Genomic DNA, 25,662 nt, shown 5'->3' with positions numbered 1-25,662 from the left:
CATCACGAAATCAACCAACCACTTCCTAGTTGGATTTAAGGTTTGCTGATGAGTTGAAATCTGTACCCAGCACCTCTCAACCATGATCAGAAAGGCTTCTGTTTGCAATAGATGGAAATTAACATAGAGACCCACAACTGGTCAAGATACAGAGAATAAGAGATTTTAATCTCAGCACTCAGGAGGCAGAGGCAAGTAGAACTCTATAGGTCCAAGGCCAGCCTGGTCTACATGGTGAGTTCCAGGCCAGTCAGGATTACACAGTGAGATTCTGTCTCAAAAAGAAAAAAAAATGTAATTATAAAAGAGGACACAATGTTGGGAAGAAACTTGAGCAGTTGAAGAGGGGTGAATATGATCAAAATATGGTATACAAAAATCTCAAAGAACTAATAAAAAAATCAAAATCTAACTGATAGGAAAATAAAGATCAAACTAAATATATAATGATCAAATAGAAAATTCCCACCAACATTATAAATAGCAAATTAGGACTGTATATATTTGGAATTAGCAAATCAGTCAAGTAATAACTTGGGAGTTTACATGCAAAGGAGTCTTTCTCTTTCCTTCCCACATTGCTAGGAACAGTGCGGGTCAGGGTACTACCAAGACTATGTTACAATGCAAAAATATCTTCTCGTCAGTCAAATAAATAAATATGGGATGTTTAAGATAAGTGAAAAAAATCTTCATACAATTCTCATTTCTATTTATTTTAACTTTTATCAGTGCCTGCCTGTGGCCTACCTGAGCTAGAGTAGGAACAGAAATTTGTCCAGTCTGCATATGAGCAGAGCTGTGCTCTGCCCCAGAGTGTATTACACTTCGATGCTGTTCTGATTCAATTGTTTCCATGGTCATTTGCCTAAAAAAAAAAAAACAAAAAGAAAAAGAAAAACACATTAAGGCAATAACTGAAGGATCTAGAATCACTGGCTACTGTTTACCTAGCTATCTGATAGTCACTTCTGGAATCCATCTACACTGCCTTTTCTTTTCTTTCTTTTTTCAGATTCCATCTTATACCTGCCAGAATGGCTAAGGTCAAAAAACACAGTGACAGCTTATGCTGGCAGATGTGGAGCAAGGGAATACTCCTCCAGTGCTGGTGGCAGTGCAAACTTATACAGCAACTATGGTGGTTCCTCAGAAAATTGGCAATCAATCTACCTCAAGATACAGCTACACCACTCCTGGGAATATACCCAAAGGAGACTCCAACTCATCACAAGAACTCTTGCGCGACTGTGTTCATAGTGACTTTTTTCATAATAGCCAGAAAATGGAGACAACCTAGATGTCCCTCAACTGAAAAATAGATAAAATGTGATATATCTACACAATAGTATTACTCAGCAATTTAATTTTCAGGCAAATGGATGGAACTAGAAAAAAAAATCATCCTAAGTAAGGCAACCCAGATGCAGAAAAACAAACATGGTATGTACTCACTTCTAAGTAGACATTAGTTGTTAATAAAATGATAATCATGCTACAACCCACAGACCCAGAAAGGCTAAGTAACAAGGAGGCTCTAGGGGAATGTATGGACTCCCCTGGGAAGGGGAAATAAAACACTTTTCAGGTGGACTGTGGTGGGTGGGGATGAGAACAGGACAGATTAGGTAGGAGGGGGAGGATAAAGGGAAAGTGTGTGGAGAGATGACTGGAATTGGGGGGGGCATTTTTGGGGCAATGTAGAAACCCAGTGCATTGGAAACTTCCTGGAACCTATGATGGTGATCCTAGTGAGGACTCCTACTAATAAAGGATATGGAGCCTGAACCAGTCATCTGTAACTAGGCAGTTTCCAGTGGTAGGACTGGTACATCAACTCACCACAAAACCTTGAGGCCCAAGCCACTGAGAAAGAGCCCATGCCTGAAACTGCCTAGATAGCCAGGAACTGGAAGCTGCCTGGCCCAGAAACATAGGGTAAAATCAAACACTACTTGCATTACAAAAAAAAAAAGGCAATAAAATGATTCCTAATATTCTACTATACTCATAGATTGGTGCCTAGCCCAATAATCATCAGAAAGGTTTCTACAGTCAGCTGATAGGAGCAGATACAGAGAACCATAGCCAAACATTGGGCAGAGCTTAGGGAACCCAACACCACCAGGAGAACATGGCTCATAGAATCAACTAAGCAGGGCTCACAGGGGCTCGCAGTGACTGGAGCAGTAATCACAAAGTCTTCATTGGTCTGTGCTATATACATCTGTGGCTGTTTGTTTAGCTTGGGGGTTTTGTGAGACTCTTAATAGTGGGAGGCAGGGTGTTTATGACTCTTTTGCCTGATCCTGGGAACCTTTTCCCTATACTAGATTGCCTTGTCCAACCTTGACATAATGGTTAGTGCCTAGTCTTATTGCATCTTTTTACCCCACATTCTTTCTGTTCATACCCTGGAAGGCCTGCTCTTTTCTAAATAAAAATGGAGGAGCAGTGGATCTGGGGAAACAGGGAGGAACTGGGAGGAGAGGGAAGAGGGAAGGATTCACTCAGGATGTATTATATGAGAGAAGAATAAATAAAAATAAAAATAAATAAAAAGGAAAAAGGGCAAAGGAACTAGGCTCAGTAACAGAGTCTTAATGCTTTGACATTAATTTTGTGCTCAATAAACACAAAAGATATTAAGGGAATAATGTATTATAGGAATTGGCTGTTTAGTGCTTGCTGCCAAACTTGGTGATTTGAGTTCAATCCCTGGGCAGACTAAGAAATCCAAAACAAGCAAGTAGTCCTCTGACCTCCACACAACGAACAGTAACAAACGTAATTTTTATGACTTAAAACAACCACATAATTGTCTTCTTGATAAGTGTTCTGTTTAGTACGAACGAATAACAATATTAGGTGAAATACTACAGGACAGGTTCAGCATCAGTAATCCTCAGGACTTAATACACCTGCTTTATACTGTGATGTGATAGGAAAGATTTCCTTCCCCATTGTCTATATTATGTTATAATTACGTACCTGGATCTGTTGGCAGCAAGCAGCTTCTAAAAACAAGTCTCCCAGAAAAGTAGAATCAGTAAGAATTGAGTACCTTCCTCCAGTTCCCCGTTACTCATTCATTCATCCAATTTAAAGTTTTAGGATGGGGAACCCAGGGTTGTACACATGCTAGGCAGTGCTCTACCACTGACATATATCCTCAGACCCTCAGTTAGCAATAGAGGAAAAATCATTGTTCAAGGAATAACTTACTTTTGTTATATTTTTACTTCTGAACTCATTTTATATTAATGGTTTATATACGGTATCTTTCTATAAGGTAAATCATATTACTATAAGTTTTATTCTATTAAGAGAAAATTAGTCATCAGAGAAATGCAAATCAAAACAACTCTGAGATTCCATCTTACACCTGTAAGAATGGCCAAGATCAAAAACACTGATGACAACTTATGCTGGAGAGGTTGTGGGGAAAAGGGAACACTCCAGCATTGCTGGTGGGAATGCAAGCTGGTACAACCCCTTTGCATGTCAGTGTGGTGATTTCTCAGAAAATTAGGAAACAACCTTCCTCAAGACCCAGTAATACCACTTTTGGGTATATATCCAAAGGATGCTCAATTGTGCCACAAGGACATGTGCTCAACTATGATCATAGCAGCATTGTTTGTCATAGCCAGAACCTGGAAGCAATCTTAATGCCCCTCGACCGAAGAATAAATAAGGAAAATGTGGTACATTTACACAATGGAGTACTACACAGCAGAAAAAAATATTATCTTGAATTTTGAAGGAAAATGGATAGAACTAGAAAACATCATTTTGAGCGAAGTAATCCAGACCAAGAAAGACAATTATCATATGTACTCACTCATAAGTGGTTTTTAAACATAAAGCAAAGAAAACCAGTCCACAATTCACAATCCCAGAGAACCAAGACAACAATGAGGACCCTAAGACTTACATAGATCTTATATGGGAAGTAGAAAAAGACAAGATCTCCTGAGTAAATTAGGAGCATGGGGACCTTGAAGGGGAGGAGAGAGGCAGGGAGAGGAGCAGAGAAAAATGTAGATCTCAATAAAAAAAATCAATTTAAAAAACAAACAAACAAAAAAAGAAGTATAAAAGCTGGATGTGATGGTTTGAAGGTGTAATATCCCCCATAGACTCAAATATTTAAATACTTGGCTCCTGGCTGGTGGAGTTGTTAGGGAGCTTATGAAACCTCTACGAGGTAGAGCTGTGCTATAGAGAGCCCCTGGCGGACTTGGAGAATGCATACCCTCTATCCACTTCCAGTCGCTCTCTGCTTCCTGTATGTGAATAAGTGGTCTCTCAGGCTGGAGAGATGGTTCAGCGGTTAAAAGCTAAACTCACAACCAAAACTTCAAGATGTGATCTCTCAGCTTTCTTCTCTAAATGCCTGCTGCTATGCCCATTCCCACACCCCCAATTATGGACTCTAACCCTCTGGAATCTCAAGTCAAAATAAATTCTTTCTTCCTAAAGCAGTTTTTTTGTTATGGAGTTTTATCACAGCACCAAAAAGTAACAAATACACCAGGAAAAGTAGCAAATGCCTCTAATTCATAGTAGGATCAAACAGACAGTAGGATCAAAAGTTCAAGGCCAGTCTCAACTACGTAGTGAGTTTGAGGCTAGCCTGGATGGACTGAAAGACTCAGTCTCAAAATACTTCCCCAATAAGAAAGAAAGAAAATATATGAAATGCAGACAAAATAAAGCTAAATTAAAACAGTAATGTATTTATCAGCTGGTTTTCCAGATTAAGCACCAGATTCTACAAATCCTTCATCTAGGTGTTTCAGTTACTTTTTTGGCTTTTCAATACCCATTACCTGAATCCAAGCCTTCTGCCTACTGTCTATACTAAAAAGTAATCTTCATACTTAAATATCTGATCATAACAATTTAAGAGTAATTATAACAAAGTAAATACCTATAGACTACTATGAGAAATGTTCTTCCTTTAATATTTCCAATATTTTATCTCTTATTGCCTTCCATCACAGTATCTGTAAGTGGATGGGGCTGGGGTTGAGGGTGATGTGCTAGTTTTGAGATGGCCTCTTACTATGTAGGCCAGGCAGGCCTTGAACTTATGAATCGTAGCCTCCCAAGTGCCGGGATTGCAGTCCTACCATGACTTTTCTATTTTGGGGCTTTCAAGACAGGGTTTCTCTGTGTAGCTTTGGTTGTCCTGAAACTTGCTCTGTAGACCAGGCTGGCCTTGAACTCATAGAGCTCTGCCTGCCTCTGCCTCCCAAGTGCTGGGATTAGAAGCATGAACCACCAAATCCTAGTTGGAACTTCTTAAACTGTATGAAATGTTTTGAGACCACAGGCAGAAACTATGACATCTGCTGAAAATGGGGCCACATGAGCAGTATATTGAAGGTTATGTAGGCAAGAAAAAGAACAGAAAAAAAGGAAAAACATTTTAAATAAATGCTATCATGAGCACCCAGGAAGCAATTCTTAAAAATGAGGATCAAAGGAGAGAAAAGGAAGCACAGTCCAAAAATTCTAACTGAAAAATAAGAGTTCTAAAACTATAACTAACTAGTGAACTTGTAGTTTGGGGTCTTTCCACTTTATAAAAACAAATTAGACTGGTAAATGACTAAATTATCCTGGCGGTATTTTTCATCTGTTCTAAAAATATATAATACAATTGGAGAAAAAAACTCATTAATGCATTTTTTTAAGACTGATTAGGTCTCAGCAGCCCAGACTGGTCTCAAGCTTTGCTATGTAGTCCTCATTCTTCTATCTATACAGCTGGTGCTGGGACTCGAGGCTTGCACCACCATGCCCACTTTATTTGCTGCTAAGGCTAGAACTTGGGACTTTGTGAATGCTAGGCAAGTACTCTTATCAACTAGCTGCATCTCCAGGCCAAAGTGTGCTCCTATTTTCAAGTACCTTTACCAGAAAAGGCATAGAAAAATTATTTTCTCATTACAGATATAGTCATCTGATGAAACAATGTTTTCTAGGGGTAATTAAAAGTGGTGTGGGAGAATTATCTGTATTCTGTCAATTATATTTTAATAAAACGCTGATTGGCCAGCAGGCAGTATAGGCAGGAAAGCCAGACAGGAAGTAGGGGTGGAGCAAAGAGACTGGGAGTATTCTGGAAGCAGAAGCTCTCTCTCAGTCACTCCTGTACAGACCACCGAAGAGACAGCATGTAACCTGCCCAGCTGAAAAAGGTATGGAGCCATTATGGCTAACATAGATCAGAATAATGGGTTAATATAAGTTATAAGAGTTAACAAGAAGCCTGACCCTATGGGCCAATCAGTTTATAACCTTATGGAGTCTTGTGTGTGATTTTCTTTGTTGCTTGCTGGCTGTTGGGGTACTGGGAGGGACGGAAACCCCAACAAGCCGGCCCCCGTCATGTTACATATGGCGCCAACGTGGATAACTGAATCCACAGAAAGCTTGAGAAAGCTTGGGAAAGAATAGAGTAAAGCATGTTTTCTTGGTAGCAGCAATTTCTCAGGTCTGCTCTGTTTGCTAGAGCAAGCAAACACTCTCATCTAAGGGAGGCTTCCTGACTCAGCCTTAACTGCAAAACCTTGCAGCTCATTAAGAGGTCCTGCCACGAAACACTTAAATGCTGTTGGTGAAAAGCTGAACACATGCTTTTCGGTTTTCAGTCGTAGCAGGAAAAAAGCTGTGCTGTTTTAAAATGTTGGCTTTATGGGCTGTCCTGCCAGAGCAAACTCTGACTCTTTCAGGCAGGCAGTCCGACTGAGTGTGGTCTGTGAGCAGAATGCTGCAGCTTGCTTGCTGGCAAGGACTTTGAAACGCCATAGAGTTGTGGCAGTGAACACAGCTCTGGCTGGTACCTCAGCCTTGAGGCTGAAATGCTAAGGAATGAGCTGGATCTAGCTGTCAAAGCCACGGCTCTCCATATTGCTTAGTAAATTAATGGCTCATGTGGTCAGAAAAAGAAAAATATACAGTAAAGAGAGATTCAAAGAGGAAGAAAACCTCTAAATGGTTTACAGTGTGTATATGCAGGCTAAAAGTTAAAGTTCTTAAAGTTAAAAGGAAAGAAAGAGAGTAGTTGGGTGTGGTGGTACACACCTTTAATCCCAATCCTGAGAGGCAGAGGCATATTGACCTCTGTGACTTCAAGGGGTAGAGGTAGATTGACCTCTGTGACCTCAAGGTGTGGTAGTACACGCCTTTAATCCCAATGCCTGGGAGGCAGAGACAGATCTCTGTGAGTTCAAGGTGTGGTAGCATACACCTTTAATCCCAGCACTGGGGAGGCAGAGACAGGAGGATCTCTGTGAGTTCAAAGACAGCCTGGTCTACAGTGTTATTCCAGGACAAAGATATACAAAGATCCTGTGTCAAAAAGTAAAAGTAAAAATAAAAGAAATAGAGGTTAAAATAAAGCCACATAAAGATGGAAAATGCACAGATAATCTTCATACTGTATGCTTTTATGCTCTCTTTAAATTGTTTGATTGCTGAGGAAGGAGCAACAACTGCTAAAAGATTTTTGTTTATAAATGCTGCTGAACTAACCCAAGATAGGAATTTTGAAAATACCTTGGCTTCAAAACTGAAGTCAAAAGGTATGTTACTTTGGAGAAGAGATTTTGCTTTTGTTTCCACAGAAAACGAGAGACTCTGGATTTATTCAGAGTTAAGAATAATCACCTTTGACCAAGGGAGGCCGCCTGAAAAATCTCCGATAGGAACAGATGGCCCAGATGACAGAGGTCTACATCCAGAACTGATCCAAGACTGCTGCCTGAGATGATCGAGACTCACAGGATACTCCAGTCATGACTTGATTATAACTCTAAATTTTCTTTAGGTCCCCTTAAGACTATCAGCGCCCCCAACCAGCAGGAAGTAGCCTGAAATACTACGCCCATGTTCCCAACAAATGGATTATGGGTATTTTCCTTTGTTTAAAAAAAAAGAGAGGGAAATGGTGTGGGAGAATTATCTGTATTCTGTCAATTATATTTTAATAAAACGCTGATTGGCCAGCAGGCAGTATAGGCAGGAAAGCCAGACAGGAAGTAGGGGTGGAGCAAAGAAACTGGGAGTATTCTGGAAGCAGAAGCTCTCTCTCAGTCACTCCTGTACAGACCACCGAAGAGACAGCATGTAACCTGCCCAGCTGAAAAAGGTATGGAGCCATTATGGCTAACATAGATCAGAATAATGGGTTAATATAAGTTATAAGAGTTAACAAGAAGCCTGACCCTATGGGCCAATCAGTTTATAACCTTATGGAGTCTTGTGTGTGATTTTCTTTGTTGCTTGCTGGCTGTTGGGGTACTGGGAGGGACGGAAACCCCAACAAGCCGGCCCCCGTCATGTTACATAAAAGAAAACTTGACTTCTGATTTGTAAGATGCTCTGGAGATTCTCTTCTCCCTCAGAGGACACCTCTAACTCTATGATTCCCGAGTCAGCCACATCCAGATAGGCATGCCCACTTTTGAGCTGAAGATGTCACCAGAACTAAGAAAAGCCAAATGTGAGCACCCATTTCAGCTGCATCTTCTGTCCTGCTCTGCAGAGTACACCGTAGAACCAGAAGGCCCTAGCTGGACAGCTGAGTGACGCAAGTACACGCTGTCACAACATAGACGCATGAACACATGCAGACATGCGTGTACACAGACACCACTAGTTTGCTTATCACTGGAACTTTTGGCTCTAGGCAAGACTTTCCAAAGAAGAGGGAAACATATCCACCTACCTTACATTTGTCCTCATATACTTTTTCCTGCCACATTTGCTCATTATTATTACATGTGTAATTAATGTTTTGCTCCTTCCCTGTTTTCTTCTTTATTTATCCTGCAGTAAAATCACAATGTTGAATTAGGAGGTTATAACAATTTATTTTTTAAAAATTAAATCTCTCAATGCTGAGCCAGAAATAATTTCTTTCTTTCTCTTTCTCTTTCTCTCTCTCTCTCTCTCTCTCTCTCTCTCTCTCTCTCTCTCTCTCTCTCCTTTTTATCTATTTTTTGAGACAGGGTTTTTTTTAGCCCTTGCTGGCCTGGAACTTGCTATGTAGCCCTGGCTGGCTTGCATAAAACTACAGAGATATGACTGCCTCTGCCTCTCAAGTGCTGGGTTAGAGCTATGCACCATTATACCTGGTATGGTGGCACATATCTTTAATCTTAGCACTTGAGAAGCAGAGATAAGCAGAACTCTTTGAGTTCCAGGCCACCCTAATCTATATAGTCACAGACCACCCAGAATTCCATAGTGAAACCATCTAAGACAACAATCACAAAAAATAATAATAATCACAAAAAAGCCTTATCAATTTATTATTCAATGTTCTTCTCTTCCTAGGAAGAGGGAATCATAAGACTTACATTGGATTACTCAGATCCACTGGAATAAGAACAGTACTATCTAATGCAACACTCAGTATAACACTCAGCTATCCACTATTTGCAAAGGTAAAGGTAACTTCATAAACTTAATGAGTGATAATACGAGCAAAGGGGTCAAGACTATGATGGGTACATCCACTGAAACAGTCTACCTGAGCTAATGGGAGCTCACCAGCACCTGCCGGACAGGGAAGGAACAAGCATAGGGCCAAACTAGTCCCTCTGAGTGTGGTTGACAGTTGTATGGCTGGGGCAGACTGAGGGGCCACTGGCAGTGGCACCAGGATTTATCCCTACTGCTTGTACTGGTTCTTTTTTTTTGGGGGGGGGGACCTATTCTCTTTGGATGTATACCTTACTCAGCCTAGATATAGTAGGGAGGGCTCTGAACCTTCTCCAAAGCAATGTGCCTTACCTTCTCTGAGGAGTGGATGGGGGAGTGGGGAGGGGTAAATGGAAGGAAGGGGGGAGAGTGGGAACTTGGATTGGTATGTATAATGAAAAAAGATAGTTTGTTTTCTTTTTTAAATAAATAAAAACCAAAAAAGTAATGATTTTATCATTTTATCCTTTTTTTTTAGAAACTTAGTTTTATTTTTTAAGTGTGGTATCTATCCCCCTAGAGACTATAGAAGCCTACGGAGGCCAGAGGTGTCAGATCCCCTGAAATGTGGGGCTAGGACTTAAACTTGGGTCCTCTGAAGAGTAGTATGTGTTCTTAGCTGCTGGAACCATCTCTCCAAACTAAATTTATCATTTTCTTAAATTTCACTCCATTGCAACAAAATTTTCAGCCACTTTCTTTTACCTTAAATTCAACGTTGAGTTTGGCATAGAATTTTTTTCTCTTGAAAAGTGGTCTCACTAGTCAGCCCTGGCTGGCCTTTAACTTACAGAGGTCCTCCCGCCTCTGTGTTGAGTGCTGGGACTACAGGTGTGCAGTACAGGACCAGCCTGCACTCCAAACTACCACTTCATCCAAAAACTTCTTCTCAGTCACTTTAAATGGCTGGTATGGACAGCCAGAGCTACACAGAGAAACCCTGTCTCATAAAAAAATGAATAAACACACAGGCTGGTGCCTAAGTAAGTAAAATATTTTTAGAGTCATGTAAGAAGGCTCATCTGGTAAAGCTACTTGCTGTCAAGCATAATGACCTGGGTTCAATCCCTGGAACTGATGCAAAGACAGGAGAACAGATTCCCACTGACCTTCATATATGCCTTGTCTCAGGCATCCACAGATGCAAAATATGTGTACACACACACACACACACACACACACACGTGCACACACACAAAATAATTGACGCGAGAAATAGGCTGGGCAGGGTTGCACACACCTTTAATTCCAGCACTTGGGAGGCAAAGGCAGGAAGATCCTTATTAGTTCAAGGCCAGCCTGATCTATATAGAGAGTTACAGGACAGCCAGGACTGTAACACAGAGAAACCCTGTCTAAAATATAATAATAATAATAATAAAGGGGGAGGAGGGCTGAAGAGAGGGGCTCAGAAACGGCACAATGACTAAGAGTACTTGTACTCTTTCAAAGACCTGAGTTTGGTTCCTGCCCATTGGGTGGCTCACAGCTGCCTGTTACTCCAGCTCCAAGGAATTTATCTAATGCTGTCCTTTGGTATCTACCATCAGCTGTACACATATGTACATACTCACACAGAGACACATAAATAAAATCTTTTTTAGATAAGGATTCACTATGCAACTCTGGCTGGCCTGGAACTCACAGTATTGACCAAACTGGCCTGACCCAGAGATCTGCCTGCCTATGCTTCCCAAGTACTGAATTTAAAGGGGTACATTCAGAAAAAAAAAATTTAACCATTTTTTTTACTTCTAAACATTTTTTTAATATTTATTTATTTATTAAGTATACAATATTTTCTGTGTGTGTACGCCTGCAGGCCAGAAGAGGGCACCAGACCCCATTACAGATGGTTGTGAGCCACCATGTGGTTGCTGGGAATTGAACTCAGGACCTTTGGAAGAGCAGGCAATGCTCTTAACCTCTGAGCCATCTCTCCAGCCCCTACTTCTAAACATTTGACATTGTAAAATGAGGTAAAACTGGTAAAGAAAAAGATCAAAATGTCTAAGACTTCATTTCAGAGTTAGAAAGAATGCCAAAAATTCAGGGCTTGGTCATGGGCAGGCTGCTCCCAGAACTCTAGGCCTCTCTTTGAAACTCGAGACAACAGGCAGGCTTGCCATTCTTTTGCATACACCTGTAATCCCAGCAACTTGTGAAGTTGAAATAGAGGAATGAGGAGTTCAACATTCTCTGGATACACAGGGAGTTCAAGGAAAGCTTTAGTTAAAATTCCTATAACCAAGAGAAAGGATAGGAACCATTGGTTCATTAACTAGTGATCATTATCTGTTACATGTCAAGCTCTTATGCAAAGTCCTGGCGACACTCTAGAGTGTAGACAGTCTGCTCTCCAAGAGCCTGCAGTCTAAGGGATGAACAAACATGTAAACAAAGAATAATGATAATAATATCTGATCACAGGACAACAGAATAGAAAATAATTTATATTTATTTCACTACAAAATATTCATCAAATAATATCTTGTTTAATTTTCAGTTTTATTATTTTATATGAGGAGGTGAACAAGTGGCCATCAAAAGATAACTTTGTGGAATCAATTCTCTCCTTTCACTGTGAGATTTAGAAATTGAAGTCTGATCATTAGGCACGCACAGCAAGCACTTTTACCCACTAAAACATCCAGTCTGTCATGAATAACTGAGATACTCTGTAGCTGTTCTTTGTTGTCAAAACAAAGTATCACTGAGTAGACCTTGCTGACCTGGAGCTTACTATATAGACCAGCTGGGTTTGAATTTACAGAGACTCACCTGCCTCCAGCGTGCTGGGATTAAAGATATGTGCCACAATGCCCAGACTGAAAAGCATAAATGTTTCTAAACGAGGGGGGGGGGCTGTAAAAAAAATCTCTGCACTTGAGAAGTAGAGACAGGCAGATCTCTGTGAGCTCAAGGATACTCTGGTCTAAATGCAAGTTCCAGGCCAGGTAAGACTAAACTGTGAGACTGACTCTCAAAATGATTAACAAAGAAAACATCACAATGTAAAAGAAAAAAACGAGGAAAAGGTATCCAGTGAAATTTAGGTGCACTTCCTCTTCCTAGCGGCAGTCAGCTCTGTGACCAGCTTCCTGGCATCGCCAAGTGTGTCAAAAGATTAGCCTCAATAACAAACTAGATTCTGGCATGGAATTATCAGAGAAATAATTCATTCCACCCTCTCTCTACCAAGTTGTCAAATCTATAGGATGCTTTTTAGGCTCCATTTTCCTTAATGCCTCTTCAGCATTTCCCACTTTGCTTAATGTCTAATCCTCTTGAAGTCTGTGTAACACTACCTCTGCTTTTTCTTCCACATCACTCAGCCCTTTGTTCTCTCTTGATTTTTGCTTTTGAAACAAGATCTTGAGGCTTGACTGATAGCTTGGTGGCTAAGAGCACTGGCTGTTCTTCCGGAAAGCCAGGATTCTCTTCCCAAAACCCACATGGTGGTCACAACCATCCATAATTCCAGTCCCAGAGGAACTGAAAGACTCTGAAGCCTCCAAAGGTACTAGGCATGCACATAATACAGAGGCATAGACACAAATAAAACACCCACACACAAAATAAAATAAAATAAACACTTGAAACAGGATCTCACTCTAGCTCAGCCTGGTTTCAAACTCATATGATGATCCTCCGACTTCAGCCTTCCAACTGCTGCTGAGGTCACAGGCATGAGCCTGTATAAGCCACATCTGTTGATCCACTCTTAAAAAGTTGGCATTACAGCTCGGTGTGGTGGCGCACGTGTTTAATTCTAACACTGGAAAGGCAGTGAGTTCAATGTTAGCCTGGTCTAAGTAGCAAGTTCCAGGCAAGCCTGGGCTACACAATGAGACTGCCTCAAACAAACAAACAAACAAGGTTAGATTTCCCCAGGCTTCCAGGAACAACAATGCTCCACACACTTCCTAGGCCATTTCATCTTCATTTGATGATTCTCAAATTTCACTTCAGGCTACACTTCTTCTGAACATCAGTCTCTCAAGAATCTGCCAGGTGTCTCCAATGGGCTCACGGGTCTCAAACACATGCTCCAAGTTAACCCAAAGCTCCCTCCCATCCAGCAGTTGTCTCCTGCTGTGCTCTGATTTCACTGACTGGCAGAACTACCTGAGGTGGAAATGTAGCTGCCCAGTCCAGAACACTGATGGAGTTGGGTAAAGAGCATTGTCAGTTGACAGAGTATGAACTGGAGTTCTACCCCTTATGAGCTCTGTGAGCTGAACACTTACCAAATAGCCATTCTCTGCAGCCACGTCATTGAACCTGAAATGTCCAGCTATAGCATGATTAATTAAAACCCAGAAACAGATATTGGGGTTCAACCTGAAAACCAGAAAAACAAAGCAGCCAGCCACTGACTCATCTACCTCAATCTGAAAATGGCAATCCTGCCTCCAGGAATCTCAGAATGAGACTGAGACTGAGAGCTGTCTCCTCCCATTTTATAATCCTCTCTAGTTCTAGGATTAAAGGAGCGCACCACTACTGCCTGGTTTCTATGGCAAACGAGCATGGCTACTGGGATTAAAGGTGTGTCACCACAGCCTGGTCTGCATGGCTGATCAGTGCAGCTGCTTTACTCTCTGATCCTCAGGAGAGCTTTACTTATTAAATACATCCAGCTGATCTTGGAATGTGGGATTAGAATCACTGTTCAGTCCCGAGAATTCTGTCTCCTAATGTCGTCATCCCTGCAACTTGGTTCACTCTGCCGTGCTTTTAGTTAGCACCCTAGTCATTTTCTGGCAAGAGGAAGTTAAGTCCTTCCCACCTACACCTCACTCAAACCTCTCAACTTCTTGCAATCTGCTTCATTTGGTCACAGCACTGTTTGAAATGCTATTTCCTCACCAGAAATCATCCATAGTTCCCTTCACCTTAAGGACAAATATGCAAAGTTCTAAGCATACTGACTTTAGGAATTTGTGTGGACATTTAAAGCTCATTATAAGGACACTGAGAGGTTAAGGAATGCAATTCCATCATTTCCAGCCCCCAGGTTCAGAAGGACTTTGTGAGGATTTGTTTAAGCAGAGTTCCCAGTTTATTTCAGTATGAACCATGCATGATTTGAAATTTTTAATTGTTTTTTATGTGTGATTGTATATATAGTACTAGAGATTAAACCTAGGGCCTAATGCATGTTAGGCAAGCACTCTACCACTAAAGTACACTCCTAGTTGGGGAGTTGTGTGTGAGTTGTTTGTTTTGGTTTTTGGTATTTCAAGCAGATTCTCTGTAGTTCAGAATACCCACAAACTGGCAGTAATCCTCCTGCTTGAGTATCCTGAATGCTGGTCATAAGCACTGGGCAAATAACAGTTTCAATTAGGTACAAAAACTTAGTTCAAAAATGTACTCACTCATTAGTGGATTCTAGCCATTAATAAAGGTCATTGAGCCTATAAATCATGATCCTAGAGAAGCTAAATAGGAAGATGAATCCAAAGAAAAACATGTAGTTAATCCTCCTGGATATTGGAAGTAGACAAGATTGCCAGGCAAAAATTGAGAGCTTGGGGTGGAGGGTAAGGGGAGATGGGGAGAGAAAAATGAGAAGGGGAGGATGGGGAGAGCTTGGCGGAATGGGACAGTTGGGATGGAGGAAGAGTGGATATGGGAGCAGGGAAGCATAGATCTTAATTAAGGGAACCATTTTAGGGTTGGCAAGAGACTGGATTCTAGAGGGGTTCCCAGGTGTCCAAGGAGATGTCCCCAGCTTGTTCCTTGAGCAGCTGAGGAGGCGGCGCCTGAACTGGCCCTATCCTATAGCACACTGATAAATATCTTGCATATCACCATAGAACCTTCATCTGGCAATGGATGGAGATAGAGACAGAGACCCACATTGGAGCACTGGACTGAGCCCCCAAGGTCCAAATGAGGAGCAGAAGGAGGGAGATCATGAGCAAGGAAGTCAGGACCGCGAGGGGTGCGCCCACCCACTGTGATGGTGGGGCTGATCTAATGGGAACTCAACAAGGCCAGCTGAACTGGGACTGATGGAGCATGTGATCAAACCAGACTCTCAGAACGTGGCTGACAAGGAAGGCTGACTGAGAAGCCAAGGACAATGGCACTGGGTTTTGATTCTACTACATGGACTGGCTTTGTGAGAACCTAGTCTGTTTGGATGCACACCTTCCTAGACTTGGATGGAGTGGGGAGGACCTTGAACTTCCCACAGGGCAAGGAACCCTGACTGCTCTTTGGACTGGAGAGGGAGGGGGAGGGGGAAGAGGAGGAAGGAAATGGGAGGAGGTGAAAATTTTTAATAATAATAATAATAATAATAAAAGTTAAAAAAATTACTTTTCCTAGATCTAGATTTCTGAACACATTTGGTAGGGAACTTGTGTACCATGACCATGGAAACTTGATATCCTCTAAGGATTGATCACAGAAACAGCGCCTGACACTTAGCTCACCTGTCACCAATGTGTTGCTTTGTTTTCACTCCCTGGCATAAAACTTTTAGTTAATAACAATGCCCTGTCAGCACCCACCAATATCCATGAAGAGCACAGAAAAAAACTGTATTAGACTTATTTTGGAGCATTATAAACATGTATTATGCTTTGGTTAACTGAACAAATATTACAATGTAACATTCTAGAGAAAAATGAATATATATAAAGAAATTTCTAACAAGGCACATAACCCAGCACTCAGAAGGCGGAGGCAGGGAAACTGGCCTAGAGCTACACAGTTAAAATTCTACCTACCAAAAAAAAAAAGAAAGAAAGAAAAACAAGAGGTTTGCAGATGACTTTACAATCTAAGAACTAAGCTAGTCAGTTTCCATTATCCAAATGCTCATTAGCCGATGATCCACTCCTATGAAACCTACTACTGAGTTCTCTAGGCACCCAAAGGCTTGGCAGCAGTATCTGTTTAATTAGTAATTGTGTTTATCAGACCTCATGACGCTAGACACATTTGCTGAAGTTTCAGAACAGTGTTAAACAGTATTTTAGATGATAAAATTATTTAAAAAGAAAGCTATATCTCTGAAAACTAAGCTACATGGTTTGAAAGTGACATATATATATATATGTATATATATATATATATATACATATATATATATATATCTCGCGGTGCTAGAGACATAGCTCAACTGTTCTGAGCACTTGCTGTTCTTCCAGAGGGCCCAAGTTCAAAATGAAGAAGTGGCTCGCAACCAAACCATCTGTAACTCCAGCAATGGGAGATCTGACAGCTCTGGTCGCTTTTGGCATCTGCATTCACATTCATATACCAACACAAAGATACAAACACATAATTATTAATGACTTTTAAAATTTGCTTTGGGGCTGCATACTATAATTAGAAATACATACAACACACTATGTGGGCATTATTTTAAAAATAAAAAGTACTACATAAAACATGTATAAAACAGTCAAAGTTTTAAGGTTTTATTCCTTTTTAAATACCAACAGTAGAATCTTTAAATCTTGCACTGCTAAGTTTTTGCAAGAAATTGTTGAAAGAAAAAAAGAAAAAGAATTCAAAAATTAGAACTATAATTAGCATAACCAAAAAAACTATGTCTATGAGACTGTGCAGAGTGGTAAGAACACCTGGCATTTTCCATTGCTCTACACATTACCGCAAACACTTGGAGGTGGGGGGAGGCATGTGCAAACAAAACAACCATACACATAAAATTTATAAAAATAAAAAGATATTAAAATTTATAAAAATAAAGACATGAATATGAGAAAATTAATACTCGAATTAGTCATTATTCAGAGAGAAGAATGTAAACAGTTATTACACTTACCTAACTCGATTCTGGCTTGAGTATCTGAACAGAATACCTAAGGGGCCGGAGAGATCACTCAGTGATTAAAAGCACTTGTTGCTCTTGCAAAACTTGGGTTCCATTCCCAGCACTCATATGGTGGCTCACAAGCATCTGTAACTCAGTTTCAGGGGATCAGACAACTTCTTCTGGCCTCTGTGAGTAATAGGCTACACAGACATACATGCAAGCAAAGCACATGTGTAAAATAAAAATGTTTTTTAAAATGTCTTTAAGTAACATGACTAACCAAATGTAATCCCTTTGGCGATTTTACAAATACATCTACCCAGCACCTGAGATGTAGAGGCAAGAGGACTGTTAGTTCAAGGCCAACTCAGCTACATAGGAAGTTTGAGTCTAGCCTGTGCCACAGGAGACTTTTGCCTCAAAATAAACAAATAAAAATAAAGCATTCTAGGCTACAAAGACAGCTCAGAGAGCAAGAATGCTTGCTCCGTAAGAGTGAAGACCTGGGGACCTGAGTTCAAATTCCCAGCACCCACCTAAAGAGTTAGGCATGACTGTGCATGCCATTCACTCCAATATTTAGGAGCAGAAATAGCTATCCCAAGAGCTCTCTGGCCACCCAGCCTGGCTCAAATGGAAAGCTTCCAGGTCAACCAGAGTCTCAAGGAAATACAGCAAAAAGCAATAGACAACACTCTGTGTCTTGTTCTGGCCTCTGCAATGCACACAGAGTATCCTGCACATTCATGAGAACACACACACACAATCATAAAAGATAAAAGCATCCAGAGCATCTGGATGTGTCTTTCTTTATACATGATAAAGTCGTCCTAATCCCAAACCTGGAGGCTTTCCTCCTACCGAATTCAGATGAGCCTATAGCTTAGTGGTAGACATTTGCCTAGCAAATGCAAAGCCCGGGTTTGATATTTGTTACTTATCATTGAAGAAAAAGAATTCTCTGAAAACATTCATGATGGTCTAATGAGAAAGGCCTCCAAACGATCTAATATTTGAATGCTTGGTCTGTGGTTGGTACAACTTTTTGGGAAGGATTAGGACAGTGGCTCTCAACCTTCCTAACGCTGTGACCCTTTAATACAGTTCCTCATGTTGTGGTGACCCCCAACCATAAAATTATTTTCACTACTGCTTCATAATCAAGTTTGCTACTATTCTGAATCATAAATATCTGATATGCAGGATACCTGATATGCAACCCCTGTGAAAGGGTCGTGACCCACAAGTTGAAACCACTGGATTAGGAGGTGTGGCTTTGTTTGACCAGGTGTGTCACCTGGAGATGAGTTTTGAGATTTCAAAAGCCCACATCATTCCCAGTTAGCTCTCTCTTTCTGCCTAATACTTGTGGATCAGATCCAGGTCCTCAGCTACCACAGTAGCACCATGTCTGTCTGCCTGCTGCCATGCTCCCCATCATGACGGTCATAGGCTCTAAGCTTCTGGAACCATGAGCCCAACTAAATGCTTTCTTTTATAAGCATGCCTTGGTCATGGTATTTTTGTCATGGCAATAGAAAAGTAACCAAGACAACATTTTCAAGTAAAATAAAACTGCGCAATAAAAGAGAAATAAATTGAGGCACTATTCTATTCTGAGCTACAAGGGGATCCCAAGGTGAAGAGCAACCTGGTTCTACATGGGAAGGTCTCCACAAAGCAAAGACAACTCCCCACTAAAGTTACCTGAGATTTTCTTTACTCTTACAGCATTAGAAAACAAAGGAAGCTTGCAGTCTTACACATCACACTCATTACTATACAGTTATCATGGTGGAAAAGCACATTTTAAAAACTTCATGTAGCTGGGTGATGATGGTGTATATCTTTAATCCCAGCATGCACGAGGCAGAAGCAAGCAGACTTTTGAGTTCAAGGCCAGCCTGGTCTACAGTGAGTTCCAGAACAGCCAGGGCTATACAGAGAAACCCTGTCTCAAAAAACCAAAACAAACAAAAACCTTCATGTATTTCCTCTGTGGGGTGGTACGGTGATTGAAGCTACCCAGGGGCTCTCCAACATTAGGCAGTGTTACAGCACTGAACTAAAGGAAATTATTGATGCCCATTTTGTTACAGGTGAGACATTTTTCCTAACATTTCTGTGTTTAAGTTCCTGAATTGATAATTTTGAAACCACATCCAATGTTCTTATGTCTTCTCAAAGCTGTTTTTGGTCAAGTCTGGTGGCACACACCTATAATTACAGCACGTGAGGAGGCTGAGGCAGAATGACAAGTTCAAGGAAATCCTGGGACACACGTAGTGAGATCCTGTCTCAAAACAAACAACAAAAATTGTTTTCATATATGAAGCTCATCAGTTCAATAAAGTAAAAATACACTTTGAAATTTAAGATATTTCACGTCTATTTCCTCTCAACCAGTAGTTCTAACACTGTGTAAAAGTTACAGCCTCTCAATGGCAAGAGTTCACACTGTTCAGTTTCATTTCTACAAAGTCTACTTAAACGGACTGGAGAGCTGGCTCGGCTATTAACAACCCTTCCTGTTCCTCCAGAGGACCTGAGTTCAGGTCCCAGCTCCCAAACCAGGCAGCTCCAAAGGATCACACACACTTTTCTGTCCTCAGAGAGCATCCAAATATACATAGCAGCATATCCATGCATTCTCTCTCTCTCTCTCTCTCTCTCTCTCTCTCTCTCTCTCTCTCTCTCTCTCTCTCTCTCTCACACACACACACACACACACACACATTTTTAAAAATTATTTAAAGAAGTCTATCTAAATGGGACAGGGCATTTGAGAGCATCCCAGCAGACTGCCTACCTTCAGCAATAACCTGACTCAATTTTATGGCCCAATATTTATTCGGGTGATATTAAGAGAAAGAAAATGAAAAATGATTATATTAGAAAAGATTTGGTCAGGATTCTTAATATTTGTTGATAACATGCTATATTCTAAGCAAGACTGGGTGAGCATTTAGTTATTTACCTCTGTAGAAACCAGAATAAAGTCTATCCTCTTTGGTGTTGGAGCATGTTAAATTTTCAGAATAGGGAAATTTCATTAACTTTCGGGCACAATGTAAAAGTAAAAAGACTAAAAGTTCCTCTGTATTTATACGTTTAAAAATTTATTCATATTTTACAAACAGATACACTGTGACTACAATTTCACACTTCCAAAATTACACATGAAGCACTGTCACTTGGGAAAACTAGTTACACTGATCTATTTACAGTTTCACCAAAATAGCTCGTCATTTCAGTGTTTAGAATGACAATTACAGTTCACATGTGAAGGATTAAAACCTCTTTCTAAAGTCTTGTTTGGTTAAATAGACACACTGTGGTGCATGTATAAAATCCCAGCACTCAGGAGGTGACGTAGGAGGATCAGAGGTTCAAAGTCAGCCATTACATAACAGTTCAAGAATCTGGGTTGAGACCCTCTCAAAAATAAAAAATAAAAAAAAGCAAGTTTCGGATAATCACATTTATTGGACAAAACAATCTGAGAAGGAGTCTGAAGTTCAGAGATTCAAAGAACAGGTATGTTACGAAGGGAAACAAGCTTGTTTCCAAAAACTAAAAAGAAAGACGTGGCGGCCGGATGAAAATACGAACATAAACTATTATTGGAATTAATGTGATTCTGGATGAAGGCAGTCCGGTCGGCCCCGCCTCACACTGTGCAGAAAAGCAGGTCACCTAAACCACACGGATAAAGAAGCTCTAGCTCGACTTTGGGGCGACGGCGAGTAGACACCAGCTTTCCCGGGTGGGGGGTTGGCACAGTAAGCGTCTGCCGCGGAGAGCCGGCGGTTGATGACAGAGGGGAGAACTGTGCTGGATTCGTCTCCCCTACTTCGCGGCTCTGGGGATTCAAGTCATCAGAGACCCACGGGACCCCAACTGCGCCTCGCCGTGCCGCTCCCCCTCCCCCGACACACCGGCTCTGTGGCATGTGGGGACCAGATGGCTCGCTCGATCGTGGCGGCTCCGCGTCTCGCTTTTTGAAGACGTGGGGTTCGTTATTTCTCTATCTACACCGCGTACGCAGCGCTGGGGCGAAGGCGTGACGGCGGCCCCGGGGCAGCTGAGGAGCCCGAGCGGCCGCCCGGCTTTCCCGCCGGCACCAAGGTGAAGCGCGGAAGAGGGCGAGGACGGCCGGACGGCCGGCTGCCCGCTCGGGACTTTCTGAGCTCTCCGTGGCGAGCCGCGAGAGGGCGGGCGGCTGTGCGGGCAGGGCCGGGCAGGGCCGGGCAGGGCCGGGCAGGGCCGGGCAGGGCCGGGCAGGGCCGGGCAGGGCCAGGCGGAAAGCCGCGTCCCGAGCAGCCGCCGCCCGCCGCGGGCTGTGATGCGAGGCTGGCGCGCCACTTACCCGCCGCGAAGGGTTTACGTAGCGGGCTCGTCACTGATTACGGACGGGAGGAGGTGGGGACGCAGAGCCCGACGGCCGCCGCCCAGGCAACCCGGCGACGGCGGCCCCACGTCGCACCCACGTCAGCTCTGATGCGGTCGTCGCGGCCTCTCCGCCGACGCGAACAGAAAGTAGCGCGAGCAGCCGAGCGAACTGGGGCCTCGGAGCCTCCGGCCCCGCCCTCCCCTCCCCCACGCCCACCGCCTCCGAAGCGGGCGGAGGAAAAAAGTCGCAGGCTCGAACTCTGCCCCCTGCTGGCCGTCAGCAGGATTGCAGGGCTGACGACCCAACAATTAAATAGAACGGGGGGGGGGGCGGGCGGGGCGGGACCTTGGTGGGGGTTAGCGCTTGGGGCGGGGCTACTGGAAGCGTTAGTCTGGTGGAGCCGGATGGGGCAGGAAACCGGAAGCAACCTCCTCTGCGCGTGCGCCTTAAAGTGCTTTACGTTCCAACTCCTTCCGCGACGGCGCCAATGCCATCTAGGATGACTCCATTCCCCAGCCTCAGCTCCCTGCTGTAGGTGCGTGCTCGTAACTAAGGCCTCCCGGACACCCCGGCCTCAAGAGCGCCCACCTTGGCGGTGTCCATGGTTCTGGAGCACGCCGCTAGGCCTGGGGCGTACTCGGACGGGATCTTTAATTCTGCTGTCTCCCGAGAGAACTTGTTTCCTTCGGTGTCTCAAAGAAAAAGCTACAGATCTTAGGCAGAGGTGTGACAGAAGAAAGACGTCTTGTAAAAGGCAGGATTTTTTTAGAGCCTGTTATAATGCAGAGTTTCGTTTCCATTCAGGTGGAAACCGTGAGATTTTGCATAATGCCTGTAAAGCAGGAACCTGTTGTAATTAGTACCTTTCTAAAACCTCATCTTACACTATGCCCTCCTCTGGAGGGTCTGCTTCTCTGAAGACGGCCTTTCTTCTTAAAACTAAATCACTATACGATCCTAAACAAACTGAACCAACACTCTTAAGAAAATCTCTAGGGGGCTGGAGAGATGGCTTAGCGGTTAAGAGCTTTGCCTGCTCTTCCAAAGGTCCTGAGTTCAATTTCGACAACCACATGTGTTCACACCCATCTGTAATAAGATTCAGTGCCCTCTTCTGGCCTGCAGGGATACACGCAGGCAGAACACTGAATACATCATAAATAAACCTTTAAAGAAAGAAAGAAAAGTTGCTGTGAAGTGTTGGGAGCTGTGAGCCCCCAGATCCTGAATTTCTTGTAAACAACTTGTTTTCCCCTGACCTGAGTGTAGCAGTGAAGGAAATGCCTAGGAGATAGTGTAAGTGCAAAAGGGATACTTGTAGAGCAGGGGACGTAGCTGGGAGTCACAGCACTTCTCTAGGTCGCCAAGCTCAAGAATCAGTGCTTGAGGCAGGGGCTGGCGGCTCTCTGAGGACAGCCTGGTCTACAGAGCAAGTTCCGGAACAACCAGGACTGCACTGAGAAACCCTGTCTCGAAAAACCAAAAAAAAAAGGATTGCTATTTACCAAATTGTGGGTAACCTGAATTATTCTAGTTGTAATGCATACAAAAAGTCAGAATAAAACCTTATCAGTTGAAGGGTACAGTGGTTCCTGTTTTTAAACCCAGCACGCAGAGGCACAGGCAGGAAGATTCCTATGAGTTCAAGGCCAGTCTAGACTACAGACTGGCTAGTTCCAAAAAAGCTAGAGCTTCACAAAGAAACCCTGACTCAAAAAAAAAACCAATAAGTAAGTATAAAAATACTGCATTTATTTATTTATTTTGTGACACATGTATGTGGAGGACAATTTGTACGAGTCAGCTCTCTTTCTTCCACCATGTGGGCCTAGGAATCAAATTTGGGTAATCAGACTTGGAGGCAGGTGCCTTTACCTACTGAACCATCTCACCAGCCAAAGGTGGTGACTTATGAATATATTATATTTTTATTTATACATATTATTTATTGTATTTATATATATATACATTGAACAAAAACTTCAATAGAGAAGCTGTGGTTGGCTGTGAAGAAAAAAATCGTGGAAGGGGTCTTGATCTGCAGAGACTGGTGGACTGATTAGGATTTTGTACTGTAGAGACGTTAGAATTTTATAGGTTACTAAGCTAATTATGCCAGGTGGTGGTGGCACACGCCTTTAATTCCAGCACTCAGGAGACAGAGGCAGGCAGATCTCTGTGAGTTTGAGCCCACCCTGGTCTACAAGAGCTAGTTCCAGGACAGGCTCCAAAGCTACAGAGAAACCCTCTCTTGAAAAACCAAAAGGGAAAAAAAAGTGCAGATCAGTTGAAAAAGCTGTAAAATAATTTCTCTGTAGCACTATAGCTCTTAACCACTTTTTGACTCATTTGCTTTACATTTTCCAACCCTCACAGCCTTTATTCTCTCCATTTACACACTAATTGGGTGTGTCTCCTTGTTAGAGTTGTATTACCTTTAAGGCAGCTAAATAGCACTTCTTTAATGGCTGCTCTTGAGAAATTCTCTTATGTCAAGTTAGATGTGGTGGCTCCCTTCTATAGTCCCAGCCAGGAGGAGCTGAGGCAGAGAATCATAGCTCACAGACTGCCTGCAAAACGTTTAGGAGATTGCTTGCAGCCAAAATCCAAAACAAACACTAAAGTTGTTTGCAGACATTAAGTCCGTTTTTTTTTTTTTTTTTAAACAGTTCCGTGGTTGGAGGTAAAAGCTTGGGTCTTACACTAACTAGCTGTTTACCCAACCCCTAAGCTACATCACCAAGCCTTAATTTAAAATCCTAAGTATAGAATGAAAGTTGATGTTCAGATCTCTTTCTGTGTATTTTTACTTGACAACAAATTCAACTGCCTGATGATTTTGAGTTTCCCACACAGCGAAGATTAACTGTAGCAGGCTTTCTTTTGGGACATAAACAAGCCCCAAATCATGACATGGGGACTAATTATTAGTTATGAATGCTTGGCCTTATCGTATGCTTGTCCCACAAGCTCTTATAGCTTAAGTTAACCTGTTTCTCTTCACCGATGTTTTGCCTCAGGGCTTTTTGCCTTTGATTCTGTATGTCCTACTTTCCTGTTTCTCTTGGCTGAAGGCTCCCTAGCTGACCCCAGCTTCTCTCTCATTTTCTCAAGCCTAGCTTCCTCCTCCAGCTTATTCTGTCTTCCCACCAGCCCCACCTATCCTTCTACTGCCTAGCTATTGGTCGTTCAGTTTTTTATTAGACTATTGTTGCCTTAGGCAAGCAAAGTAAAACAAATGCAACACATCTTTACATAAATAAACAAATGTAACGTAAACAAATGTAGCATAAACAAATGTAACACATCTTTACATAATCAAAGTAACATTTTAGGGGCTGGAGAGATGGCTCAGTGGTTAAGAGCACTGGCTGCTCTTCCAGAGGTCCTGAGTTCAATTCCCAGCAACCATATGGTGGCTCACAGCCATCTGTAATGAGACCTGGCGCCCTCTTCTGACATGCATGGAGGCAGAATGTTGTATACATAATAAATAATAAATTTTTTTTTATAAAAAGTAACATTCTACAACAGTGAACTCAGACTGACTTTCTGCTGGGAGGTGCAGCAGTAGGTAGGATTAGAATAGAAATTTTATTTTGTTCTGTGAAAAAACATTGGTGGAATGATGTCAGTTAAATCAGTATTTCTTTTTAATTTGTTTATTTGGTTGGTTCAGGGTTTTTTTTGTTTTGTTTTTGTTTTTTTGAAACAATCCCATTCCTATCTCCCTCCACTCTCAGTCCACTGGGAAAATCTGTTGTGTTTCTCCTTCCCAGGCAGATCCCTGTGTTACCCCTTGAGCCCTCCTTGTTACTTACCGAGTAAACCTATTTTACGACAGAATAACTGAACTGATAAAAAGAGGCCCACTGAAGATGAAACTGAGCCATACTTCCTCCAAGAAGGAGAACATAGGTACCCCTATTAAAAGATCACATAGCTGTTGTAGTGGTGCACACCTTTA

At 42.2% G+C, this 25,662-nt stretch overlaps 1 protein-coding gene across 19 annotated transcripts in view; it reads right to left on the bottom strand.

Annotated features, from left to right (window-relative positions):
- Crem (cAMP responsive element modulator) overlaps positions 1–21,858 on the bottom strand; it is a 76,808-nt gene extending 54,950 nt beyond the window's left edge. For 2 of the 19 annotated variants that reach the window (XM_048460739.3, XM_048460756.3), the window contains exons 1-3: positions 21,672–21,834; positions 8,744–8,844; positions 751–868 (exon numbers count right to left, since the gene is read on the bottom strand). In XM_048460739.3, the coding sequence (XP_048316696.1) occupies positions 751–868; positions 8,744–8,787 (162 nt within the window). In that variant the 5' untranslated portion in view covers positions 8,788–8,844; positions 21,672–21,834. Of the gene's footprint in view, positions 1–750; positions 869–8,743; positions 8,845–17,311; positions 17,329–21,671 lie in introns of those variants that run through there. The other 17 variants (XM_048460754.3, XM_048460734.3, XR_015005012.2 and 14 more) reach the window with 16 other exon arrangements.
- Between the last annotated feature and the right edge of the window lie 3,804 nt (positions 21,859–25,662).

This window comes from Myodes glareolus, chromosome 14, assembly GCF_982192425.1.
Source record: "Myodes glareolus chromosome 14, mMyoGla1.1, whole genome shotgun sequence".
NCBI lineage: Eukaryota > Metazoa > Chordata > Mammalia > Rodentia > Cricetidae > Myodes > Myodes glareolus.
This window is presented reverse-complemented; position numbering and strand designations above follow the sequence as displayed.